At 47.9% G+C, this 26233-nt stretch overlaps 1 protein-coding gene across 1 annotated transcript in view; it reads right to left on the bottom strand.

Moving 5' to 3' along the window:
* Positions 1-26233, bottom strand: part of VPS13A (vacuolar protein sorting 13 homolog A) — a 368017-nt gene that overhangs the window by 124174 nt on the left and 217610 nt on the right. The window contains exons 36-42 of the mRNA XM_075318171.1: positions 23968-24098; positions 23715-23881; positions 19797-20020; positions 19491-19723; positions 2617-2709; positions 1735-2097; positions 1117-1218 (exon numbers count right to left, since the gene is read on the bottom strand). Coding sequence (XP_075174286.1) covers positions 1117-1218; positions 1735-2097; positions 2617-2709; positions 19491-19723; positions 19797-20020; positions 23715-23881; positions 23968-24098 — 1313 coding nt within the window. The remainder of the gene's footprint in view (positions 1-1116; positions 1219-1734; positions 2098-2616; positions 2710-19490; positions 19724-19796; positions 20021-23714; positions 23882-23967; positions 24099-26233) is intronic.

Below are 26233 nucleotides of genomic sequence, written 5' to 3'. Positions count from 1 at the left end.
TTTTTTTCTTCTTTACAGTACAGTTACAGCGGCCGAGCGCTCAGCTGAGAGCCCTGACATGCCGGCGGCCGAGCGCTCAGCTGAGCGCCCTAACATGCCGGCGGCCGAGCGCTCAGCTGAGCACCCTGACATACCGCCGGCATGTGACAGCTCTCAGCTGAGCGCCCTGACATGCCGGCGGCTTAGCGCTCAGCTGAGAGCTGACACATGCCGGCGGTCTGGCGCTCAGCTGAACGCTCGGCTACCGAGGAATGTTGAAATGTTGCAGTAATGTTGTCCGTGGTCCATCAGGACCATGGACAACATACAAAATCACGCAGCCTCAGTGCCCTCATGTGCAGCCGCTAGTGGTTAAGTTTCCTTAACTTGCGGTACACTTAGGGCGCAATCGCGGCAAGTCCCCATACGGTACATTGCATGGAGACTTGCTGCGATTGCTGTGGGATTTTTTCCAATATAAGACATACCCCGAAAGTAAGACATAGTGGCACTTTTGGGGGTAAAAAGAATGTAAGACACTGTCTTACTTTCGGGGAAACACGGTACTTTAGGCTGCCATTCATACCAGTGGAACAAAAACGTATAACAAACAATTACATTAGTGTAATAATAAATGTTTTAGCCATCATAAATTTCATGTGAAGCACTTATAATAGTGAGGCATACCTACTCCATATATCAAAAAATTAAAAGGGTTGTCTAGCACATTGATACTGAAGGCCTATGCGCTGCTCTGTCAAATGCATAGGGACTACAGTGAGGTGCTTCCCAACCACCCGCACCTATTCGAAAGAATGGGTGTAGATCTGCAATACCTCTGTGCTCCCAATATACATTGATGGACAGTGCTGTTCCTCCCGAAACTAAGCACATCCGGCCGCTGTTGGCACTACTGTAGTAATAGCTGATCGGTGGGGATGCTGGGTGTTGCACTTGTACTGCTAATCTATTCTAAGGACAGATCATCAATATTAAAGCACTAGACACCCTTTAACTACAGCATATAATTTTTACACCAAAACAAAACTTTGTGTTTTTCAGATCTTATCCAGGTGATAATGGATTTCATAAAATATTCTAATTTAACTTTAATAATGAACTTTGTAAAAATTCTACCTTAACTTCAAGACTCCAAGGTCGAAAGCCATCGCTTTTCTCTACTTCCAAAGGTTCCAGCAAAGGTTCCCATACACCAAACATTTCATTGTAGTAATGGACCTGAGAGAAAAAGAAGCAATTTCAATTAACGGAGTGTGTATGTAATATTGAAAATATTAATATGTATATCCTCATACTAGCAATTTATTTGGGGGAGAAAGAGTTTCAGGATTAAAAGAACATGACTGCTTTCTTTCTAAAAGAATTATATACCTGTCCATAGATTGTGTGTAGGGTAGCAGCTCAGCCTCGTTCGCTTTAATGTCGCTAAGCTAAAATTCCCATTTGTAGCATATAAATGAACTTACATTTACGATATATTTCAAAATCTATTTCCAGCAACCAGAATGATTTGATTTTGATATCTCATGGAAAAATAAACGTTAAAAAGGCTCTTCAATACTGATATAATACAAAGCTGGGATGTGGCTGCTTGTGTGAAGCCTGTATTGAGGCTTTTCCTCACTAATGAGTAATAGCAGCCCTATATGATAAAGCATTGTTGGTGGGTAGATTGTTCGGATGTTCCAGAGGACAAGCCCATTATCAATATTGTTGAATGTATAGGATATGTACCTCTAGCTCAAGCTGGCAGTACAGGTTGATAAGAGTGGTCCAATTCTTCACATTTCCTTTAAATGAGGACTTTGCTAAAAGCATAGGCAGTGTTCTGTGGCCAACACCAGCTTCAAGAGTTATGACAATTGAGTCGATGCTCAAGTCTAATTTTTCCCCTGTTAAGATTATCTGGTCTTTTTCACCATTTTTTTTTTCCTTCTCATTTTCTTCTTCAAGAAACCAGAATTTCAAATTCTTTAAATCCTTCTTTTTCCAGAGATCTGGTGGCACTGGACTAGTGGCCTCACTGATTGATTCTTTTCTGGATGTTGACAGTGCGGATGTGATGGTGATCACTGTGTTTATAATAACTGGTGAGACCTGGGAAAAAGAAAAAAAAAACAGAATAAAGAATTGCACATAAATTCTGGAATCTGAGCAGAGAACGAGTAAAGTGATTATCACACCATGATCACAGCAAGCCGCATCATCTGGGAAAATGATCTGTTTGGTGGGGGTCTCATGAGTAGGGTTTCACAGGGCAGCTATCAGCTATAAGAGAATTTTTCCAGACATTAGAATGTAATGTTAAAACTGCTTAGAAAACTATAAACCTACAAGGGAAGTCCTACTTCTCTTACCAATCCCCTCCAGCATCAGTTCCTCACCAGTCTCCAGTGAGGGAACCACAACATGGACATATGACTGCTGCAGCCAATCACACCTCCGTGTCAGGAAGTCATCGCTGGAGCAGGAAGTACAGAGGGGACAGGGGAAACTCACAAGCAGTTTTGATAATATGGTTAGGCAATCCATTTACAGCACTGGTTGGCTTACAAGGCACCTTTAAATAACATCTAAATGTGTTAATTAGGTATATCCAAAAACAAAATTGCCTACCTTTAACATGAGCGATTTTATTGAGAGTTCTATATTCTGTGGACCTCCATTAGACTGAATACTTTGGAAAAACACATCACACGGCTGTAAAATCTATAAGAAAAACAAGAAAATGTATGGGTTAAACAAGTTTATATTTTGAAACATCTGACTTTTATGATATAGCGATACCAAATATGCAAATTTCTATATATTTTCCGAATGGGAGAAGCTTTTTTTTTTTTTTTTCTTTTTTTTTTAGACTTTCTATATTTTTTTTCACATTCTTTTGGCCCCTCACTTACCCAAAAGTGTTGTCCCACATGGAGATAACTTACTTATTGGTGTTGTCCAACCTCTGGGACCCGCATTGATCAGCAGATCAGAAAACTTTTATCCCTGGTGGATCACATTTATATAAAAAGAGGAGGGGAGCCAGCACTGCTTATGAATGGAATGCAACAATGAGAAAATAAAGAGAATTTTGTTACTTACCGTAAATTCTTTTTCTTATAGTTCCGACATGGGAGACCCAGACCATGGGTGTATAGCTTCTGCCTCCGGAGGACACACAAAGTACTACACTCAAACGTGTAGCTCCTCCCTCCTAGCATATACACCCCCTGGTAGCCAGTCCTAGCCAGTTTAGTGCAAAAGCTGAAGGAGGACATCCACCCACAAGTAGAGACAGAGCAAAACCCGGAACAACCGGAACCTCTGTCTACAACAACAACAGCCGGTGAAAACACACGGAACAAGAAACCTGCCAACAGGCAACAGGGAGGGTGCTGGGTCTCCCATGTCGGAACTATAAGAAAAAGAATTTACGGTAAGTATCAAAATTCTCTTTTTCTTCATCGTTCCTTATGGGAGACCCAGACCATGGGACGTTCCAAAGCAGTCCATGGGTGGGAATAAACAGAAAAACTGAGAAGTAGGCGAAACCTAACTTCACAAATGGGCGACAGCCGCCTGAAGGATGCGTCTGCCCAAGCTCGCATCTGCCGAATCATGAGCATGCACTTGGTAGTGCTTCGAAAAGGTATGCAGACTAATCCAAGTGGCAGTCTGACAGACCTGCTGAGCCGTAGCCTGGGCCTGAAAGCCTAAGAGGCATCGACAGCTCTGGTCAAGTGTGCCTTGATCCCCGGCGGGAGAGGCACTTGAGTACACTGGTAAGTATCGGAAATGGCCGACCTAATCCAACGAGCCAGGGTCGGCTTAGATGCCGAGAGGCCCTTACGCTGACCAGTGGTCAGCACAAAAGAGAGGTGCACCGCCTAAGAACAGCGGTGCGAGACACATAGATCCGGAGCGCCCGCACCAGATCCAGAGTATGCAACGCCTTTTCAAAGCGATGAACAGGAGCCGGACAAAAGGAAGGCAGGGAAAATGCCCCGGTTAAGGTGGAAGCAGCAACCACCTTAGGGAGAAAGTCCGGAGTCGGACGGAGAACCACCTTGTCTTGATGAAAAACCAAAAAAGGGGTGACTCCGAAGAGAGTGCAGCCAAAACAGAGACTTTCTTGAGGGAAGTTATGGCCACTAGAAAGACCACTTTCTGTGAAAGACGAAACAAAGAAACCTCCCTAAGAGGCTCAAAGGGGGGTTTCCGGAAGCCCTGAGGACCGGATTAAGGTCCCAGGGCTCCAAAGGCCGCCGGTAAGGCGGAATGATGTGAGATGCGCCCTGCATGAAGGAGCGCACCTGAGCCAGCCGGGCGATACGCCGCTGGCACAATACTGACAGAGCCGAGACCTGTCCCTTAAGGGAATTGAGGGATAGTCCTAGCTGCAGACCGGACTGTAGAAGAGACAGGAGGGTCGGCAAGGCCAAAAGGCCAAAGGATACTTCCGAGCTCGAGTCATAGTGGAGATGACTTCAGGAGGGATACCAGAAGTCGTCAAGATCCAGGACTCAAAAGCCACGCCGTCAATCTGAGAGCCGCAGGATTCTGGCGGAAAGACGGACCTCGTGAGAGAAGGTCTGGACAGTCCGGGAGATGCCATGGCACCTCTACGGACAGATGGAGCAGGTCAGGGTACCAAGCTTGCCTGGGTCAGTCTGGAGTAATGAGAATGACCCGACGGCCCTCCTTTCGGATCTTGCGCAGGACTCTGGGCAAGAGCTAGAGGGTGAAACACGTAAGACAGACGGAGCTGGGACCAAACTTGAACCAGTGCGTCTTCCGCAAAAACCTGAGGATCGTGGAGCCACGGTTTGACGGCTTAGATAATCTGCCTCCCAGTTTTCCACGTCTGGGATGTGGGCTGCGGATATGGTGGACTAGGAGTCCTCCGTCCACTGAAGAATGCGTTGAACCTCCAACATTGCCAGGCGGCTGAGTGTCCCGCCCTGGAGGTGGATATAGGCGTTTTTTGACGCAGGCGCGTTTTTGTGTGTTTTTAGAGGCCAAAAACGCAGCGTCAAAAAAATGCAGTGTGCGAACCTAGCCTTTAGCTGCAGCACAAAGTACGGCTATATAATAGTGCTTGCGGATATAAAGTTTCCTCCGATACCAGGCAGTAGCTTCTTGCAGGTATAGGTTACATGTAACGCGAGGAGGAGCCGCTAGAGCGCGCTGTGGCGGGAACATGGCCACACAGCTCAGTACCTCAGCCTCTATCGTGCAAGAGGAAAAGTCCAGTAGGAGGTAAACACAGTCCATGAGACCCACGTGAGTGTCCGGGCTATACACACGGGTGGGAGAGCCGGTCATGGCGAAGAGGAAATGCGAGCAGCCTTTAGTCGCTCTGCTGCCCCCATGTAAGAGGCCAGTCTACTCCCGCCATTGCACGTCACACACCATGCAGGTGTCTCCTAAGGGGAAGAGAAAGCTGGAGCCAGAGACCATTCCCTCACCGGAGTGTGACAGGACGCCACCGCAAGACGGGGCCCCCGCCGCTGCACAGCCCTCCTGCAAGAAACCGAGGCCAGCGGAGAGCCATGGCGCCATAGCCGACACTGGCTACCAGTGCCAGGTATTTGCCATCAGTGAGCGCTGCCCTGTGACTCCACTCACATCATCTGCAGGGGACACTGGGGAGGTGTAATGTAGAATAGGAGGCTTCAGGAAAGAGACAAGGTGCCCATATACACACACGGGACGAGGCGCTACACACACACAGGGGAGAGGGACGAGGCGCTACACACACACGAGAGGGACGAGGCGCTACACACACACACACACACACGAGAGGGACGAGGCGCTACACACACACACACACACACACACACGAGAGGGACGAGGCGCTACACACACACACACGAGAGGGACGAGGCGCTACACACACACACACGAGAGGGACGAGGCGCTACATACACGAGAGGGACGAGGCGCTACACACACACACACACACACACGAGAGGGACGAGGCGCTACACACACACAGACACACGAGAGGGACGAGGCGTTACACACACGAGAGGGACGAGGTGCTACACACACACACACACACACACACACGAGAGGGACGAGGCGCTACACACACACACACACACACACACACACACACACGAGAGGGACGAGGCGCTACACACACACACACACACGAGAAGGACGAGGCGCTACACACACACACACGAGAGGGACGAGGATCGTGGAGCCACGGTTTGATGGCTGAGATAATCTGCCTCCCAGTTTTCCACGTCTGGGATGTGGGCTGCGGATATGGTGGACTAGGAGTCCTCCGTCCACTGAAGAATGCGATGAACCTCCAACATTGCCAGGCGGCTGAGTGTCCCGCCCTGGAGGTTGATGGAGGCAAACGCTGTAGCGTTGTCTGACTGGACTCGAATGTGCCTGGCCGCCAACAGATGGTGAAAGGCTTAGAGAGCTAGAAACACAGCTCTGATTTCCAGCACATTGATCCAGAGGGCTGATTCAGACAGAGTCCAAGTGCCCTGCGCTCCATGGTGGAGATATACTGCTCCCCAGCCGGATAGACTAGCATCCTGGTGAGGATCACCCAGGACGGGGCCAGGAAGGAGCGTCCCTGAGACAGAGGGGCCGAAGCCACCACTGAAACGAGCCCCTGGTCTGTGGCGAAGCCACCACCCCATGGAAGGAGGAAGTCCACTTGTTCCAACAGCGGAAAATATCCAGCCGCAGAGGACGCAGATGGAACTGGGCAAGGGAATCGCTTCCATTGACGCCACCATCTGATCCAGCACCTGTATTAGGTGCCTGATGGAACGAAGTCGACCGCCAGCGGAGGGACTGCTGTTTGACTAAGGGCAGCTTCACAAGTGCCGACAGAGTCTCGAATTGCGTCCCTGGGTACATGAACTTCTGGGTCGAAGTCAAAGTGGACTTGGACAAAATGACAAGCCACCCGAATTGGTTAGAGTGGAGAGAGTAAGCGAGGCACTCCGCTAACAGTCTGCACTGGATGAAGCCCAGACTAGAAGGCCGTCCAGGACAAAAGGATCACTGCCAACCCCTAGAGGTGCAGGACCGCAATCACAGCTGCCCCGACCTTGAGAATACTCGAGGTGCCGTGGCTAACCCCAAGGGAAGAGCCACGAATTGGACCACTCCGATTGCAAAACGTAGCCAACGCTGGTGTGAAACTGCGATTGGCACATGCAGATAGGCATCTCTGATGTCGATGGATGCTAGGGAATCTCCTTGGGTCATTGATTGATCGCAGAGACTCCATGCGAAAATGCCGCACCTGAACATGCTTGAGATCCAGGTCGGAAGGCACCGCCCTCTTCGGGGACTAGGAATAGATTTATGCAGAAATCTCAGAACCGTTCCCAGTCGGGAACCGGTACAATTACTCCATTGGCCTGCAAGAATGCCACAGCCTGTGAGAAGGCGGCGGCCTTGGAGCAGGGGGGAGTTGACAGAAAAAATCTGTTTGGCGGGCTGGATAGAATTCTATCATGTAGCCGTGGGAGATGGTATCAAGCACCCACTGATCGGAGACGTGTTAAAACCATACGTCGCCAAAGTGGGAGAGCCTGCCACCGACCAAGGACGTTGCTGGCGTGGCCAGATAGCCAGGAGGAGGCTGACTTAGTGGCAGCAGCTCCTGCGGTCTTCTGAGGACGCGGCTTCGTGCGCTATTTGGGTTTACGATCCTTGGCTGAGCTAGTGGACGAGGCCGAGGGCTTAGAGAACGATCAGATGGAGGAACGAAAAGAACGAAACCTCGACTGATTCCTGCCCTGGACAGGTTTCCTGGTTTAGGTTTGTGGCATGAAGAACTCTTCCCGCCAAGAGCTTCCTTAATAATTTCATCCAGTTGTTCCCGAATAGTCTGGTCCCAGCAAAAGGGAGCCCAGCAAGGAACTTCTTTAGAAGCATCTGCTTTCCACTTCCGAAGCCACAGGAGCCTGCGGATAGCGAGGAAATTAGCCGAGGCCACCGCAGTGCGGTGAGAGTGTCCAGCATGGCAGACATGGCATAGGATGAAAAGACTGAAGTCTGGAAGTTAAGGCAACCATTTCGGGCATAGAGTCCCTGTGAGGGAATGCATCTCCTCTAGAGAAGCAGAGATGGCTTTGAAAGCCCGCACTGCTGCAAAAGCTGGGGAGAACGAGGCCCCTGCCGCCTCCATACAGATTTGGCCAGAAGGACAACCTGGCGGACAGCAAAACCTTAAGTGAGGAGCCATCAGCCACTGATACAACGGTCCGGGCTGAGAGTCTAAACACCGGAGGGACCACCTTTGGTGAATGAGCCCACTCCTTGACCACCTCTGGTGGAAAGGGAAAACTGTCATCAGAACCACGCTTTGGGAAGCGTTTGACAGAGCAGACCCTGGGCTTGGTCACAGTGGCCTGAAAACTGGAGTGGTTAAGGAACACACTCCTTGTTCTCTTAGGCAAGGTAAACTGGTGCCTTTTTGCCAGAGAGGGTTGCTCCTCTGATACTGGCGGATTGAGGTCCAGTACAGAATTAATGTACAGTGGGATCCTTAGAGAGGTGCCGTCAGCCACTGATACAACTATCCGGGCTGAAAGTCTAGACACCGGAGGGACCACCCTTGGTGAATGAGCCCACTCCTTGACCACCTCTGGTGGAAGGGGGAAACAGTCATCAGAACCACGCTTTTGGGAGCATCTGTCAGGACAGACTCTGGGCTTGGTCACAGTGGGCTGAAAACTGGAGTGGTTAAGGAACACACTCCTTGTTCTCTTTAAGGTATACTGATGCCTTTCTGCCAGAGGGGGATGCTCCCCTGATACAGGCGGATTGAGGTCCAGTACAAATATAATGGACGCAATCAAATCATTAGCATCTGCATCACCTTCGGACAGATCAATGGTACATGAAGTAGCGTCCGAGCCCCTAGTAAAGACATCCTCCTCGTCCAGTGAGTCAGCTCGTGAATCAGAGCTGCGGGACGGGGAAGGACAGGGGACCCTGCGTCTCCATTTTAGGAGGACGGGGTCTGAGACCAGATGAAGAGTCCTTTGTGAGCTTTGCTGAGCGAGCCGTAGCAGCAGAAGCGCCCTGAGAAGGGGGCTAATGCATGCTCAGCACCACCGCAGCTGTAGGGACCACTGATGAGCCTCCAGGCTGAGGGACCACTGTGTTTATGTGCTCGGTACAGGCAGTACGAGTCTACATGCAGTGCATATTAAGAACAGCCTTGCAGCCTTGCTCTGATGTGAGACATGCTGCAGAAGTGGGGGCTCTGTCCAGAATGACCCCCAGCAGAGTATATAAACAGAGAATATAAGCAGCTGCACAACCGGAGGTTGTGGCTTGCCAGACCGTTTAACATACATTTCTGTGCCCTCTAGTCCCCCAGCCCAGGCCCCCATTTGTCACAATGTGGTATCTCTGTGCCTATGCAGACATTGAGAACGCTGAGAAAATGGCAACCGGAGCGAGGAGAGGGGGCGGGGCCTACTCTGAGAGCGGGCAAATGAGGTATACAGGGGAGGGAATCTTTCCTCAGTGAGGAGTGTCCGTTCCCTGTGCTGAACAGCCGCTGGGCGGAGCCGCACTGTCCCTCTGCATGACTGACATGCAGGGGCAGTGAAACCGAAACTAGGCCTCAGGCGAAGCCGGGGCCCAGATTTAAACATGCGGCCAGCGTGCAGGCACCATCGACGCGGTTCTCCAGTGAAAACTGGAGAACCGGCCGGAAATGTTAACACAGTCATATAACACACTCTCCCCAATAAATAAAGTACAAGGGACCCCTGGAAAGACCACTTTCTGTGGTAAAAACGTCTCAGTACTTAGCTTGTGAGACGCAGGTGCCAGGTCCCTGGGAGGTGAGCGCTCCGTCCGGCAGGATCCTGAAAGGGCTGCGGATGGAGACCGGTCTCCTGCAAAGCAGTGAGAACCGTGATGGCTCCCACTTCAAGCCAGAGCCCCAGGGGATGGTGAAGGAGCGCGGCATGTGAAGGCTCCAGCCTTGTAAAATCAACCTTAACAGCACCGCCGACACAGTGGGGTGAGAAGGGACATGCCGGGAGTCCAGACTGGACCCGCTTTGCTTCCAAATCTTTGAAATCCAAAAAATAAAAAATCAAAAATCAGAGAATGCATGTGTGTGTGTGACCTCCTGAACACAAAGCATTGAAACTGGCTAGGACTGGCTACCAGGGGGTGTATATGCTAGGAGGGAGGAGCTACACGTTTGAGTGTAGTACTTTGTGTGTCCTCCGGAGGCAGAAGCTATACACCCATGGTCTGGGCCTCCCATAAGGAACGATGAAGAAAAAAAGTGTAATATTCACAAATTTATTCCTACTGTAACAATTCAATGAGATTTTTTGCAAATGATTGATCAATGATTTGAGCCCCCCTGCCCAGTCACGGCAAATCTCTATAGGGGGGTCCCTACACTATGTTATAAATTATTATCATACCATAAGGTCTCTTATATCGTCCTGCTCATTATATGAGACCTTATGGTACAATAATAATTTATAACATAGTGTAGGGACCCCCCTATAGAGATTTGCCGTGATGGGGCAGGGGGGCTCAAATCATTGATCAATCATTTGCAAAAAATCTCATTGAATTGTTACAGTAGGAATGAATTTGTGAATATTACACTTTTTATTTTCTCATTGTTGCATGCCATTCATAAGCAGTGCTGGCTCCCCTCCTCTTTTCGGATCACTTTTATTCCTGGAATGGCAGCGTGCATGCCTTATACGGTCCATTCATTCTCTTTGGGGTGCCAGAAAAAGCCAAACACAGCGCTTGTCAGGGGGTGAGTGAATGGATTAGTGGTCAAGCATGTGCACTACTGCTTGATTTTACTTTGCATTATGTATTTTAATGCAGCTGTAAATTTACTGCTGGAAAAAATGTAAAATGGAAAAAAAGAGAATTTTGTTACTTACCGTAAATTCTTTTTCTTATAGTTCTGTATTGGGAGACCCAGACCATGGGTGTTTAGCTTCTGCCTCCGGAGGACACACAAAGTACTACACTTAAAAGTGTAGCTCCTCCCTCTGAGCTTATACACCCCCTGGTAGCCAGTCCTAGCCAGTTTAGTGCAAAAGCTGAAGGAGAATAGCCACCCACAAGTAGAACCGAGTAAGAACCGGAACAACCGGAGACTCTGTCCACGACAACAGCCGGTGATAACACACGGAACAAGAAAATTGCCAACAGGCAACAGGGAGGGAGCTGGGTCTCCCAATACGGAACTATAAGAAAAAGAATTTACGGTAAGTAACAAAATTCTCTTTTTCTTTATCGTTCCTTTGGGAGACTCAGACCATGGGACGTTCCAAAGCTGTCCCTGGGTGGGAATAAACAGAAAAAACTAAGAAGTAGGTGGAGCCTAACTTCACAAGTGGGTGACAGCCGCCTGAAGGATGCGTCTGCCCAAGCTCGCATCTGCCGAAGCATGAGCATGCACTTGGTAGTGCTTCGAAAAGGTATGCAGGCTAGTCCAAGTGGCATTATTTTCAAAGGCGGTCAATACATATGCGGACACTCCCATACACATAGGTTATCATTCCATGAAAAAATAATGATATATTTTCTCCAAATAAGAGAGTACACAGTCCAATTCATATACAAATTAATATTTTATTGTATATCAGCATAACAAAAAACACCACACTAATAAAAGAGATGCATACAGAAAGAAGTAAAAATAGGACCGGCAGCATACAAAAAATGGCATCAAAAGTTTTTTATCACCATCCAGGTTAAAGTGACATATGCTTAGAGTGTCAATTCAAGTAATGCAGGATAAAAACACCCACTCCAAATAAAGTGCATATAGTGCCCGATTGCACATGCGTCACTAATGAGGTAGATAGGTAAATAGGATCCAGTAAATAGGATACACACAGCTGGTAATGCATAACATTAATAAGATCACAGCACTCAATAGATCCCGATTTTCCCTCAGGGTAAGAAGGACAGACAGTCACAGTCCGATATTGTCCACAAGGACTTTTAAATATAGACCATACTTAGATGTAACATTGTCACAAACGTCATATTGAGTCAAACAATGTTTGGATCCAATAAATGTTAATAGTCCGAATTATCACAAATCCCCTTGTAGACATTACTTTATCCTAATATCCCCACCCTCAGAGGATAATTCCATCCTAACTTGAAGAAATAGCCGGAACATCTGGATAATATGTCATGTCGCATGTGGGTTGTGATTTTTTCAGACGACTTGGATCATAATTCTTCAATATGCACCCAACTGTGCTGTGATCTTATTAATGTTATGCATTACCAGCTGTGTGTATGTATTCTCGGAGATGTGCACATTATTATTATTTATCCTATACAGGTCGACCTTGTGCCGCATATGGGTTATGGTCTGCGAATATCTTGTAGATTTGTGGCCCGTTTTATACTATAGTGGCCGGTAGTGTGCACATCTCGGATGATTCAATGTATGCATATATATCTATATATATCTTGTGGGTAATTCTACAAGGGGTATTTGCCTCGTAGCTGTTTGGAGTCCGGCACCCTGTTCATATCATAAGATCTACATCCTCACACTTTTAGATCCACATATACCATCGGGGGTATGCGCTCGCATGGCTTTGATTCTCCCGGAACCAAATGAAGGGCGCATATTATGGGACCGACCTGCGTTGTTGCACAACTTCCGGTGCTTGACACGCAGGTTGCGTCCCAGGGCCGCCTGACAGGACGTTCTTTTTGAATCGGGCGGCAAAAGGCCGTGTGAGCGCTGCTGTTCCTCCGATTGGTGGAATATTGGTATTTAATTCTCATGCTTCCTCTTGCCCGGCACGCCCCCCGTCGAAGCCGGGTGCGAAACGCGCGTCGGGTTGTTTGTGGGACCACAGCACTTATACATCCTCCGTGCAGGTAAATTATCTCTTCATTCCGACTTTATAATTGAGGTGCGCAGTATTACGTGTGTCATGAGTTGACAGCGTGAGCGTAGCCGTACACGTGTTTCATCTTACATGCGGTATTATCTATCTACCTATACTTTGGAGGAATGGTGTACGGTATGATAAGCTTACATGCTGATTCGGACACGCGTATTATAGCGCATGTAAATTTACTCTGTTTACCATTTTGTAGTACCAGCGGGAGGTGGCAGCCAATGACTTGTTACTTTCTGGAATGACAAGCAGGTTATTTCATAGTAGTGCTGGATCCTATTTACCTATCTACCTCATTAGTGACGCATGTGCAATCGGGCACTATATGCACTTTATTTGGAGTGGGTGTTTTTATCCTGCATTACTTGAATTGATACTCTAAGCATAAGTCACTTTAACCTGGATGGTGATAAAAAACTTTTGATGCCATTTTTTGTATGCTGCCGGTCCTATTTTTACTTCTTTCTGTATGCATCTCTTTTATTAGTGTGGTGTTTTTTGTTATGCTGATATACAATAAAATATTAATTTGTATGTGAATTGGACTGTGTACTCTCTTATTTGGAGAAAATATATCATTATTTTTTCATGGAATGATAGTCCAAGTGGCAGCCTGACAGACTTGTTGAGCCGTAGCCTGGTGCCTAAAAGCCCAAGAGGCACCGACAGCTCTGGTCGAGTGTGCTTTGATCCCCGGCGGGGGATGCACCTGAGAACTCTGGTAGGCGTCCGAAATGGTCGATCTAATCCAACGGGCCAAGGTCGGCTTAGAAGCAGAGAGACCCTTGCGCCGCCCTGTGGTTAGCACAAAAAGAGAGGTGCACCGCCTAAGCGCAGCGGTGCGAGACACATAGATCCAGAGAGCACGCACCAGATCTAGAGTATGCAGCGCTTTCTCAAAGCGATGAACAGGGGCCGGACAGAAGGAAGGCAAGGAAATATCCTGGTTAAGGTGGAAGGGAGAGACCACCTTAGGATGAAAGTCCGGGGTCGAACGGAGAACTACCTTGTCTTGGTGAAAAACCAAAAAAAGGTGACTCCGAGGAGAGCGCAGCCAAATCAGAGACTCTCCTGAGAGAAGTTATGGCAACTAGAAAGGCCACCTTTTGAGAAAGACGATACAAAGAAACCTCCCTAAGGGGCTCGAAAGGGGGTTTCTGCAATACCGTGAGGACCAAGTTAAGGTCACAGGGATCCAAGGGCCGCCGGTAAGGCGGAATGATGTAAGACACACCTTGCATGAAGGTGCGGACCTGAGCCAGCCGGGCGAGACGCCGCTGGAACAGCACTGATAGAGCTGAGACTTGTCCCTTGAGAGAGTTGAGCAGTCCTAGCTGCAGACCGGACTGTAAAAAAGACAGAAGGGTCGGCAACGAGAATGGCCAAGGAGAATGGCCGGAAGAGCGACACCAGGACAGGAAAGTTTTCCAAGTCCTATGATAGATCTTGACGGAGGAAGACTTACGGGCCCGAGTCATAGTGGAGATGACTTCAGGAGGAATACCAGAAGCCATCAAAATCAAAAGGACTCAAGAGCCACGCCGTCAATTTGAGTGCCGCAGAATTCGGGCGGAAAAACGGACCTTGCGAGAGCAGGTCTGGACGGTCTGGAAGATGCCACGGCATCTCCACGGACAGTTGGAGCAGGTCCGGATGACTCGACGGCCCTCCATTCTGATCTTGCGCAGGACTCTGGGCAAGAGAGCTAGAGGGGGAAACACATAGGACAGACGAAACTGGGACCAGTCTTAAACCAGAGCGTCCGCGGCGAAGGCCTGAGGATCGTGGGAGCGAGCCACGTAAACCGGCTTGTTGGAACCTTGTTGTTGTGACGGGATGCCATTAGGTCCACGTCCGGAGTGCCCCACTTGCGGCAGTTGACTGAAACACTGCCGGGTGCAGGGACCACTCGCCACCATCTACGGATTGACGGCTGAGATAATCTGCCTCCCAGTTTTCTACGCCAGGGATGTGGACTGCGGATATGGTGGACTTGGAGTCCTCCGCCCATTGAAGAATGCGTTGGACCTCCAACATTGCCAGGCGGCTGCGTGTCCCGCCTTGGTGATTGATGAAGGCAACCGCTGTCGCGTTGTCTGACTGGCCTCGAATGTGCCTGCCCGCCAACAGGTGGTGAAAGGCTAGGAGAGCTAGAAGCACAGCTCTGGTTTCCAGCACATTGATTGAAAGGGCTGACTCGGACGGAGCCGAAGTGCCCTGTGCTCTGTGGTGGAAATGTACCGCTCCCCAGCCGGATAGGCTGGCATCCGTGGTGAGAATCACCCAGAACGGAGTCAGGAAAGAGCGCCCTTGGGACAGGGAGAGGGGTCGAAGCCACCACTGAAGAGAGCTCCTGGTCCGTGGCGACAGAGCCACTAACCTCTGTAAGGAGGAAGGCCGCTTGTCCCAACAGTGGAGAATGTCCAGCTGCAGAGGACGTAGATGGAACTGGGCAAAGGGAACAGCCACCATTTGACCCAGCACCTGCATCAGACGCCTGAGGGTATAACGGCGGGGCCTCAGGAGAGAGCGCACCGCCAACCGGAGTGACAGCAGTTTGTCTAAGGGCAACTTCACAAGTGCCGGCAAAGTCTTGAACTGCATCCCTAGGTACGTGAGACTCTGGGTCGGAGTCAGAGTGGATTTGGGAAGATTGACAATCCACCCGAATTGGGCTAGGGTGGCGAGAGTGAGCGAAACACTCCGCTGACAGTCTGCGCTGGATGTACCCTTGACCAGAAGGTCGTCCAGATAAGGAAGCACTGCTAACCCCTGGAGGTGCAGGACCGCAATCACTGCCGCCATGACCTTGGTGAATACCTGAGGGGCCGTGGCTAACCCGAAGGGGAGAGCCACAAATTGGAAATGATCCTCTCCTATCGCAAAACGTAACCAACGCTGATGTGACACTGCGATTGGCACATGTAGATAGGCATCTCTGATGTCGATGGACGCCAGGAACTCCCCTTGGGTCATAGAGGCAATGACTGATCGCAGAGACTCCATGCGAAAATGCCGCACCCGGACATGCTTGTTGAGAAGCTTGAGATCCAGGATGGGCCGGAAGGTACCGTCCTTTTTTGGAACTAGGAAGAGATTTGAGTAAAAACCTCTGAACCGTTCCTGAGCGGGAACTGGGACAATCACTCCGTTTGCCTGCAAGGACGCCACGGCCTGCGAGAAGGCGGCGGCCTTGTAGCAGGGGGGAGTTGAGAGAAAAAAATCTGTTTGGAGGGCTGGAAGAGAATTCTATCCTGTAGCCGTGAGATATGATGTCTCTCACCCACTGATCGGAGACTTGCTTTAACCAAGCGTCGCCAAAGTGGGAGAGCCTGCCACCGACTAAGGACTGGCTGGAGCGGGCCGAGAGTCATGAGGAAGCTGCCTTAGTGGCAGAACCTCCTGCGGTCTTCTGCGGACGCGCTTTTGGGCGCCAGTTGGATTTCTGATCCTTGGCTGAGTTAGCGGACGAGGCGAAGGCTTAGAGGATGACCAGTTGGAGGAACGAAAGGAACGAAACCTCGATTGATTCCTACCCTGGGCGGGTTACCTGGTCTTGGTTTGTGGCATGGAAGTACTCTTCCCGCCAGTAGCTTCTTTAATGATTTCATCCAGCTGTTCACCAAACAGCCGTAAACCAGCAAAAGGGAGCCCAGCAAGAAACTTCTTGGAAGAAGCATCTGCCTTCCACTCTCGAAGCCACAAAATCCTGCGGATAACAAGAGAATTAGCTGAAACCACCGCAGTGCGGTGAGCAGCCTCTAGCATGGCAGACATGGCATAGGATGAAAAAGCTGAAGCCTGAGCAGTTAAGGTAACCATCTCAGGCATAGATTCCTTGGTGAGGGAATGCATCTCCTCTAGAGAAGCAGAGATGGCTTTGAGAGCCCACACTGCTGAAAAAGTCAGGGAAAACGCGGCCCCCGCAGCTTCATACACGGATTTGGCCAGAAGGTCAATCTGACGATCAGTGGAATCCTTAAGGGAGGTGCCGTCAGCCACCGACACAACGGTCCGGGCTGATAGCCTAGACACCGGAGGGTCTACCTTTGGGGTCATCAGAACCACGCTTTGGAAAGCGTTTGTCAGGGCAGGCCCTGGGTTTGGTCACAGTGGTCTGAAAACTGGAGTGGTTAAAGAACACACTCTTCACTCTCTTAGGCGAGGTAAACTGATGTTTTTCTGCCAAAGAGAGTTGCTCCTCTGACACTGGCGGATTGAGATCCAGCACAGAATTAATAGAAGCAATCAAATCACTAAGATCTGAGTCACCCTCAGAGAAATCGATGGGATACATAGCCTCCGAGCCCCCAGTGAGGGCATCCTCCTCATCTTGAGAGTCAGCTCTTGAGACAGAGCCGTGGGATGGGGAGGGGTAGGAAACCCTGCGCCTTCTCTTAGAAGGACGGGGTCTGGGATCAGATGATGAATCCTCCGTGAGCTCCGATGGACGGAGGTCAGAGGATAGGAGTCCTCTGTCAAGAGTATTAGAGGCACCCTGTGAGGGGGGCTGATGCATATTCATCAAAGTCCTGGCCAAAAGCCCCATGGACTCAGCAAATGACTGGGATATGGACCTAGAAAAGGACTCTACCCAGGCCGGGGGTTCAGCCACAGGTGCAGGAGCAGCCTGAGAGACCACTGGGGGTGAGACTCCAGGCTGTGGCACCGCCAAGTTAGAGCAGACATCACAATGTGGATAGGTGCTCGGCTCAGGCAACAGGAGCTTACATGCAGTGCATGCAGAATAAAGCTTTGGAGCCTTGCTCCTTGTGTGAGACATGCTGCTGGAGTGGGGGCTTTGCAGAGAATGAACCCCAGGGAGAATATACAGAGGTCCACAACCGGAGACCGGCTGTGGCTTACCAGACCGCTGAGCGCGGTGTTGTGTGCCCTCCAGATCCCGAAGCCCGGCGCAGCACCTCAGCAGAGATGCAGAATGCAGGATGTCCCAGAGCAGAGTGAACTCTGCCTGAGAAGAGGGCGTTCCTATAAAAGAGCGGGAACTGGAGGGCTATAGAGACCTGCAGGGAAGGAGGGATGCCCCAGCAGTGGGGAGTGTCCCTCCCCTGTGTAGAACGGCCGCCGGGAGGAGCCAAACCTGTCCCTCTGCATGAGTGACATGCGAGGGCAGGAAAATGAAACTAGGCCTCCGGCGAAGCCGGGGCCTAAATTTAAGCGGCGAGGCCGACAAGCAGGCACCATCGGCGCGGTTCTCAGGCAAAAGCTAGAGAACCCGCCGGAAAAGTTAAAACAATCACATACAGCATACTCTCCCCTTACAATAAAGAACCGGGACCCCCAACATAAACGACTCAGGTACTTAGCTGCTGAGACGCAGGGCTATGTCCCTGGGGATGAGTGCTCCGGTCCAACAGAATCCTCAAGGGGCTGTGGATGGAGACCGGACTCCTGCCAGGCATGGAGACCGTGCTGGCTCCCACTTCAAGCCAGAGCCCAGAAGGGATGGTGAAGGAGCGCGGCATGTAAGGCTGCAGCCTTGTAAATCAACCTTAACAACACCGCCGACACAGTGGGGTGAGAAGGGACATGCCGGGAGTCCAGACATGGACCCGCTTTTCTTCAAACTCTTTCCAAAAGTCAAACAAATCAGATGAGAATGCATGTGTGGATGTATGCCTCCTGACACAAAGCAATAAACTGGCTAGGACTGGCTACCAGGGGGTGTATAAGCTCAGAGGGAGGAGCTACACTTTTAAGTGTAGTACTTTGTGTGTCCTCCGGAGGCAGAAGCTAAACACCCATGGTCTTGGTCTCCCAAAGGAACAATAAACAAAAAAGGAAAATGTGCAGTTTCGAAATTTTTAATTTCTCTGCTTGTAGAACTAATAGTCATACCGCACAACAGTTATCCAATTTCAAAGCCATTACAAGCTCCTTCTTCAAAACAGGAACCACAGTACTGTGGTTCCATTCTTGAAGAAGCTTGTAATGGCTTTGAAATTCATTGAATAAAAAACACTTCTCTCCACTGCTGTCCTGGACCTTCCTTTGGAAAATCTTCAGCAGCAGTGCGGATGTGCCAATGACGCCAGACAGTGGATTGCCACTGTAGAGGTAAACAGCTGCCATGGAGGACCAAACTGGACACTGGACCAGAGTACTTTGAATCTTGTTGCTCTTCTCTACAGGATAGCATTAATATTGTCATCAAAACATATAGATAAATTCTAGATTCAATGGAAAGGGGAGGGGGAAAATAATGCAACTTTTCATGAGAAATAAAAGGAAAAACAGTTGAGTAGAAACAATGTCCAGAGCTAGAACTGCAGCACAGAAACATGGAAGGATTAGCTGGTGTCCATCCGGGCATTGTAGGCATCCAGATCTGGACCCCAATGCTTAAGGGGGCCTAAACGTCCCTTTGCGACTAATGGTTCATGGTAGGTAGATGGCTCAGTTACAGATTTTTACATTACTGATGTCAAGGACTTCCTCCTCACACTTGGATATTCTATTATATAATTGCATTTTTTTTAATTTTCTACAAATAATAACTTTGCAAACCAACAATCCAAATTTGATAAATGATGAGAAAATATAAAATCATCTTACTGTGGTGATCTTGCCATTTCTTTTGTCTGGCAGGAAAGGACAGGCCTTTATGTGCAAATCTTTGACGGTAGCAGTCATGTGCTGTTGCTCCGGACTGTTTTTGATCGATAGTTCACACTGTGTTGTAAGAACAAGTGCTGGGGCATCTGCCCTTGACAAATCGGCCACAAACACAAACTCAGGGTCCTTAACAGCTACATTCATTTCCATCCTAGATACCGGTTGTGCAGGAGCTGAGGAAACCACAGATTTTGCTTAGTTCTTCTAACTAGCACTGTACATCTAGTAAAGATTTTAGATAACTACCTGCTTCTTTATTTGACACTGCGCTTTGCTTGCTGCTCCGCAGCGCAGCAGAACTTTGTTCATTGGCTTTAATGAAGATGTCAGCCACAGTACACAAAAACTCCACACTAGTACACATGTAGATGTCACGAACAGTTACATCCAGCAGTGTGCCTTCCCTGCCTTGCTTGTAACAGACATCTACCATGACATTCTTCTCAGACCCGCGCTTCATTTCCAGCATTCTAAAAAAAGAAAACAAAAAAAGCAGCTTCACATAACTTGTTTTATTTACTACTCCATTCTATGTCCTGTTGTGTATAAATATATGACTCTTCAGATTTTGTGTTATATTGAGCCTGACAAGAGACCTGAGCAGTCTGGAAAGCTTGCTATTATTACCATCTTTTCAGTTAGCCATTAAAAGGTATCAACCACTGAGGACTCACAGTTCTTTTAAACAATTTTTTTATCTCTAATGGCTAACACGGTACAAAGATATATTTTACCTGTAAAGAAAGTGTTGTACATGTGCCAGGGCTATCTGTAGAGTCTATAATTATTTAGACAGGAAGCATTATAAAAGGATATGTGCGCACGTTGTGTTCTCTGCAGTGCAGAAAAGAATGCACCCTCTGGCAGACTGGACAGCATTTGTAAAAAAAAAAAAAAAATAAAATAAAAAAAAAAAAAAAATGCATCCACAACGCATGCATTTTGGATGCTTTTTCCATGCATTTTGCATGCGTTTTGGATGCATTTTGACAGTGCGTTCCCCGGCAATTCAGCTCTGCTACATGCCGGCTGACAGCACACACAGACAGAGTCGCACGATGAGAATGAACTCCACCCGACTTCATTGTCATACCGCGGCTCTGTCTGTGTGTGGCATCCTGATTAGCGGTCACCCATGAAGGACTCACCGATGACCGCTAAATCCCCTGAGTGACTGAAGTGAGCAGCGCGATTAGCGTTGCCGTCACTCAGGTTATCCGCAGCCAGCTGGATTCCTCCACCCGAGACCGCAACTCACCTGTGACTTCATTGCTGATCGCCCGGGATCACTTCAGTTGCTGCGTGGAGCTGACAGAGAGCGGTCTGGTCTGTGACCGCTCGTCAGCTTCATGTTTCAGAGCTGGATGCGTTGCGGGACCTCGTGTGGATTACGTCGGACCTGGAGGGGTATTTGAGGTTTTTAATAAAGTGGTGAAAGAGGGTGTTTTTTTGTCTTTTATTCCAAATAAAGGATTTTTTGGATGTGTGTGTTTATTTTCTTTAACGTACGGGTTAATCATGGAAGATATCTCGGGGAGACGCCTGCCATGATTAACCTAGGACTTAGTGGCAGCTATGGGCTGCGGCCATTAACTCCTTATTACCTCGATTGCCATCGCACCAGGGCAATTCAGGATGAGCCGGGTAGAGTCCCGACTCTGTGGCATCTAAAGGATGCGGCAATTCCGGGCGGCTGCTGGCTGATATTGTTAGGCTGGGGGGCTCCCCATAACGTGGAGCTCCCCATCCTAAGAATACCAGCCTTCAGCAGTGTGGCTTTCCCCTGGTTGGCATCAAAATTGGGGAGGGGGGGGGAACCGCACATCGTTGTTTTTTTTAAATTATTTATTTATTTTACTGCACGATATAGACCCGCCCACCTGTGGCTGTGATTGGTTGCAGTGAGACAGCTGTCAGTCAGCGTGGGGGTGTGTCTGACTGCAACCAATCATAGGTGCTGGTGGGCGGGGAAAGCAGGGAATACCAGATTGAATAATGAGCGGCCGGCATTTTCAAAAGAGGAAAAGCCGCCGGAGCAGTGTGACAGCCGTGCAGCGCCGCACCGGTGATCGGGGATCAGTGAGTATGAGAGAGGGGGAAAGACTGACCGACGGACAGAGAGAAGGACGGACAGACAGAGAGACAGACAGAGCGACCAACTGACAGATAAAGAGACCGACCGTCCGACAGACAGAGGGAGATTCACCGACATCCACAGACAGAGATTGACCGACATTGAAGACCTGCGTTTTGCTTGTCAAAAAAGCATCCAGAACGCAACAAAAATGCAGTCCAAGTGCATTTTGGTTGCGTTTTGACCCACATCATTGATTTCAATGGGTGGAGAACGCAGCTACAATGCACAAAAAAGTGACATGCTGCTTTCTTTTCCGCAGCGATTTTGGGCATCCAAAACGCTGCGTTTACAAACGCAGCGTGTGCATTGATTTTTCGGCTTTCTTATAGACTTTGCTGGGGAAGCTGAACACATGCAATTTGGCACTGAAAACGCTGCAGTTCAAAACGCAGCGTTTCCGCGGAAAAAAAACGCAACGTGCGCACATAGCCTTATGCTTCATGATCCTGCTGAAAATAAACCGTAACTCCGCTTCCCTGGCCCACCAATTGTGCAACACTTAGGAAATTCTGAGAACCTGATTTGTGAGAACTGGAGTTTGGGAACCAATGCTTTAGCTTTTAAAGTTTAACATTTACGAGTTTCTTTTGTTGATCTCCCATTTTGGTATCATTTTAGTCAAGTGGATTGACAATTGGGATCAGGTATGAAAGATTAGCTCTTTTGGGGCAAACTGGATAATGCAATGTGGTTGTAAATGTGCTCTTTGACTTCATTCTTTCCCATCCCTTGTTTGATCTTGACAGGATCAGACCAGAAGTTGAATATGAAATGGCTATTGTCTGCTCTGGAGCTCCTGCTGTTCCTCTCTTCTTCCCATTACCACCATGACAATGATGTTTTAAACCATTTGAATAAAGAATATTTTTTTTTAATTCTAATGGCGAGTACCACTATCCTTTTTTTTATTGAAATTAACAAATGTGTCTTTTTCAACCATATTGACTATGAAACTATGAATTAATTTCACACAAGTCTGTAAATACAATCGAGAAATAACTTCAGAGCTCAATTTTTTGAGGTCACCCCCCTGTAGTAACTTGGCCTATTTGTAATATTGTATGTAATATTACAATATCTAATGATCTTAGTGCTCTATAGTTCTGATTCTTTTCAGTTGATGTCATGAGGCTGGAGATAAATAGGTTGTCCACTACTTTGATACTGATTACCTATCCTTTCAATAGGACGATGATATTAGGTCAATGCTGTCAGTAACACAGCACCTTTATGGTTGCACTGTTATCAGCTTCAGTGGTGGTCGACTGTATTCCGTGTATGGAGATGGACCTGCACATGTGCTCTGTAGTAGCCATTCCCAAGTACTGCAGCTCAGCTCCTATTTACCGGACTAGGTCATTTAATGTAACAACCAGGCCAGAACCTCCCCCCTCTGTTTCCACTTTGGCACTCCACCATTGCCGAGTGTGACGTGGGGCAGCAACACAGCAGGTTAGTGTTATTCCTGTGGCTTTTGAAGCTGCTCAGTCAGGGAGCTATAGGGACAATTCTAGATGTTTAGATTTTGCCTTCCAGTGAGCATTGTGCAGGATGTTTTCTATTTAAACTTCTGAACCTCTGACTCCCTCTGCCAATTAAAAGTTTATAATCTGTGGTTCAGTCATGTGTTGTCAGTTCCCACTTAGCTTGGTTGTATTCCTGTTTTCTGACCAAGGCCTGTTTCCGGACCATTCTTTTGCATTCTGATTTTGTAACTTTACTGCGCTTCTGGTTCTGAAATGGCTACCTGACACCTCCTGCTGGTTGGCATCATTGGCCAGCAGATTGATTCTGTGGCCCCCAACCCAGGGACACCTGTCTAAGACCAGATCCCTGTAAAGGGATGAAAGCGTGAAAGCCAGGATTATCCTGCTGCGACTTGGCTGTGGCTTGCATTAAGTCTGTTCATGGAAGCTATTTTTTAGAGCTGCTAGGTGAACATTGACAGAACCACGTAACATTAATATTGCAAAGGTTGAGAAGCTCTTTAGTGTCATACTTAATATGCAAAAAACATTAAGCAGTACCGTGGAGTTGCTTTCTGAATAGCTTGTCTCTTGTCATCCAGCATACAGTTTGTAAGTTTAAGAGCAGCACTCATGGAGCCATCTGAGGACATTTTGACAGCAGTTGAAATCAGACCCAACTTGAATTCTGCAAGTTTTAAACTATTATCCCTGTCACTCAAGTTTTTCTGTTGAAACAGGAATAAGTTGTTACACAACTGTACTGGACAGCACGCCAAAAATGTGAAGGTTACTCCATTCCAATCATTATTACCAAGGGGGGGCTTGGGATGGAGCTATACAAGTTTAGAGTAAGCGAGTCAAACTGGAAATCCAACTTCAAAGTCGTCTTCACTTTCATAGGCGTGTAGGTTTCAACTACAGCTGCTGTCACTACCTTAGTTCCTAGTGTAAAAAAAGAAGAAAGATAATGAAAACAAAGTCGTTCATTGGGAAGTAATCTAGTAGTAATCTTAAAGCTACTATAACAGGCAATATTTAGATGCTAATATGTAGTACAATCTATTTCTACTTCAGAATATTGAGTATTTGTGCAAGCTCGTACTGTAGATTTGATGACTAGATAAGCAGATACTAAAAAACAAAACGGGTAATTTATCAGTATTGATTCCTGAAAATTGCTTACAATTCTGCATAGTGTAAAACAGAACCTACTTATTTTTCTGGTGTTCTTTTAATGTACTGTAATGAGGTTTTGCTTTTTTTATTTTAATTATTATATTTTTTATATATTTAATAAGATATTAGAAAGTCCTTCTTAGTCTCTATTATACACTGAAACAACGTTTAGGGCTCATTCAGACGACTGTTCTGTTTTTTTGCGGACCTACTGACAGGACCATCTTTTCAATGTCTTTTGTGTAGGATCGGATGGCACATAGAAGCACTTCAGTTCCTACAAAAAAACAAATTGGATGCCATATGTCCATTCCGTTATTATGGAACATGTCCTTTTCTGTTCCGTAATAACAGACTGTGACTCAATACAAGTCAATTGGTCCACAAAATCCTCGGAAGCCACACGGAAGAATTTAAGTGTGTCAGCATCTGCCCACACTGCAGCGTGTCAGCAGCTGCGGGGATGACGAGTGCCGTCCTGCACTCCTGATGTCAGCGCTCGTCACTGACTTCCATGCCCGCCGCGTTCTCACATTAAGTCTTGTGGGTGGCCCGAGACTGCGACTTGCGGTGACGTCACAGGCTGCTCGCGATACTTCACTTGTGAACGCGGTGGACAATGGAAGTCAGTGACGAGTGCTGATGTCTGGAGTGCAGCGGCATTCATCACCCAGGTAATGTACCTAGCTAACCTCATGAAATCAGCGCTCGTCATCCCCTCCGGTGAACTGGGCTGACCTACTGATGTTAGCTCAGGTCACTGCACTGCTCTCCTAGCCAATGGGGAACATTCTGTTCTTCATTGACTGGGACAGTGAGTATGGATTGTTGTGAAACTCCCTTATTGGATTACAATGGACCCGTATTTGTTTTTCCTTTGCAATAAATTGGTGAAAGAGGAATGTGTTGGGGAGTGTTTTTTCAAATAAAAATTTGTTTGTCGTTTATATTTCTTTTTGATTATTGACTGGCTTATTGATGTCGGGATCTGATAGATGCTGTCACACCAATAACCTCTGGCCCTTATACCAGGTGACATTACACAGCTGGCATCAACCCCATATATTACCCCGTTTGCCACCGCACCAGGGCATTTGGGATGAGCCGGGTAAAGTCCCGGGACTGTTGCATCTAATGGATGCGGAAATTCCGGCCGGCTGCTGGCTGATATTTTTAATAAATTCTAATCACCACACACTCAGAAGTAGTTTGCAAAAAGTGTTCAAAGATTATTTCCAAATGTGGTACAGGGCAGTAGGTGGTGTCGGGAAACAAAACGATCCCACGTCTTGTGGCAGGGTTCTTCTCATTGTATAGTCTACCACAGAAACACAGCTACCAGGATTCAGGCGTGGGAGCGCAGATCTTTAAGGTAGTACCCTGCCATTACAAGGCTCTGGGACGTCAGATTAACCATGTTCATCTTAAAAGCTAAGTAAATATATAAAACTCTGCCATTCCAAGACGCTGGTGCGTTATGTGAACCTTTTCCAACTGCAAGACCCCTGCTATTACAAGACGCGGCAGCAACAGATTTATCACCTTGATCTTGAAGGTAAACCTCCCTTATCACTATAACTATTTGAGTACATGCCATACGTTTACAGCATATTCCCAGGCTATCCAATGATAAGAACTCTGCAACTACAAGACGTGGGAATATTTTGAGTCATTATCCCCATCCTCAAAGCTATATAACAAGTAGAACCCTGTCACTACAAAACGCTGGTGCGTTAAACTGTATTAACCAGGACTCAGAAGCGACAACGTGAACTAGACCCATGCAGGGTAGAAACGTTGTTTTAGTCGCTCATTTCCCGACACCACCTACTGCCCTGTACCACATTTGTAAATAATCTTTGAACACTTTTTGCAAACTACTTCTGAGTGTGCGGTGATTA

Source organism: Anomaloglossus baeobatrachus, chromosome 1 (genome assembly GCF_048569485.1).
Source record: "Anomaloglossus baeobatrachus isolate aAnoBae1 chromosome 1, aAnoBae1.hap1, whole genome shotgun sequence".
Taxonomy (NCBI): Eukaryota; Metazoa; Chordata; class Amphibia; order Anura; family Aromobatidae; genus Anomaloglossus; species Anomaloglossus baeobatrachus.
Note: the sequence above shows the minus strand (reverse complement) of the source record. Positions and strands in the feature narration are given on the sequence as shown.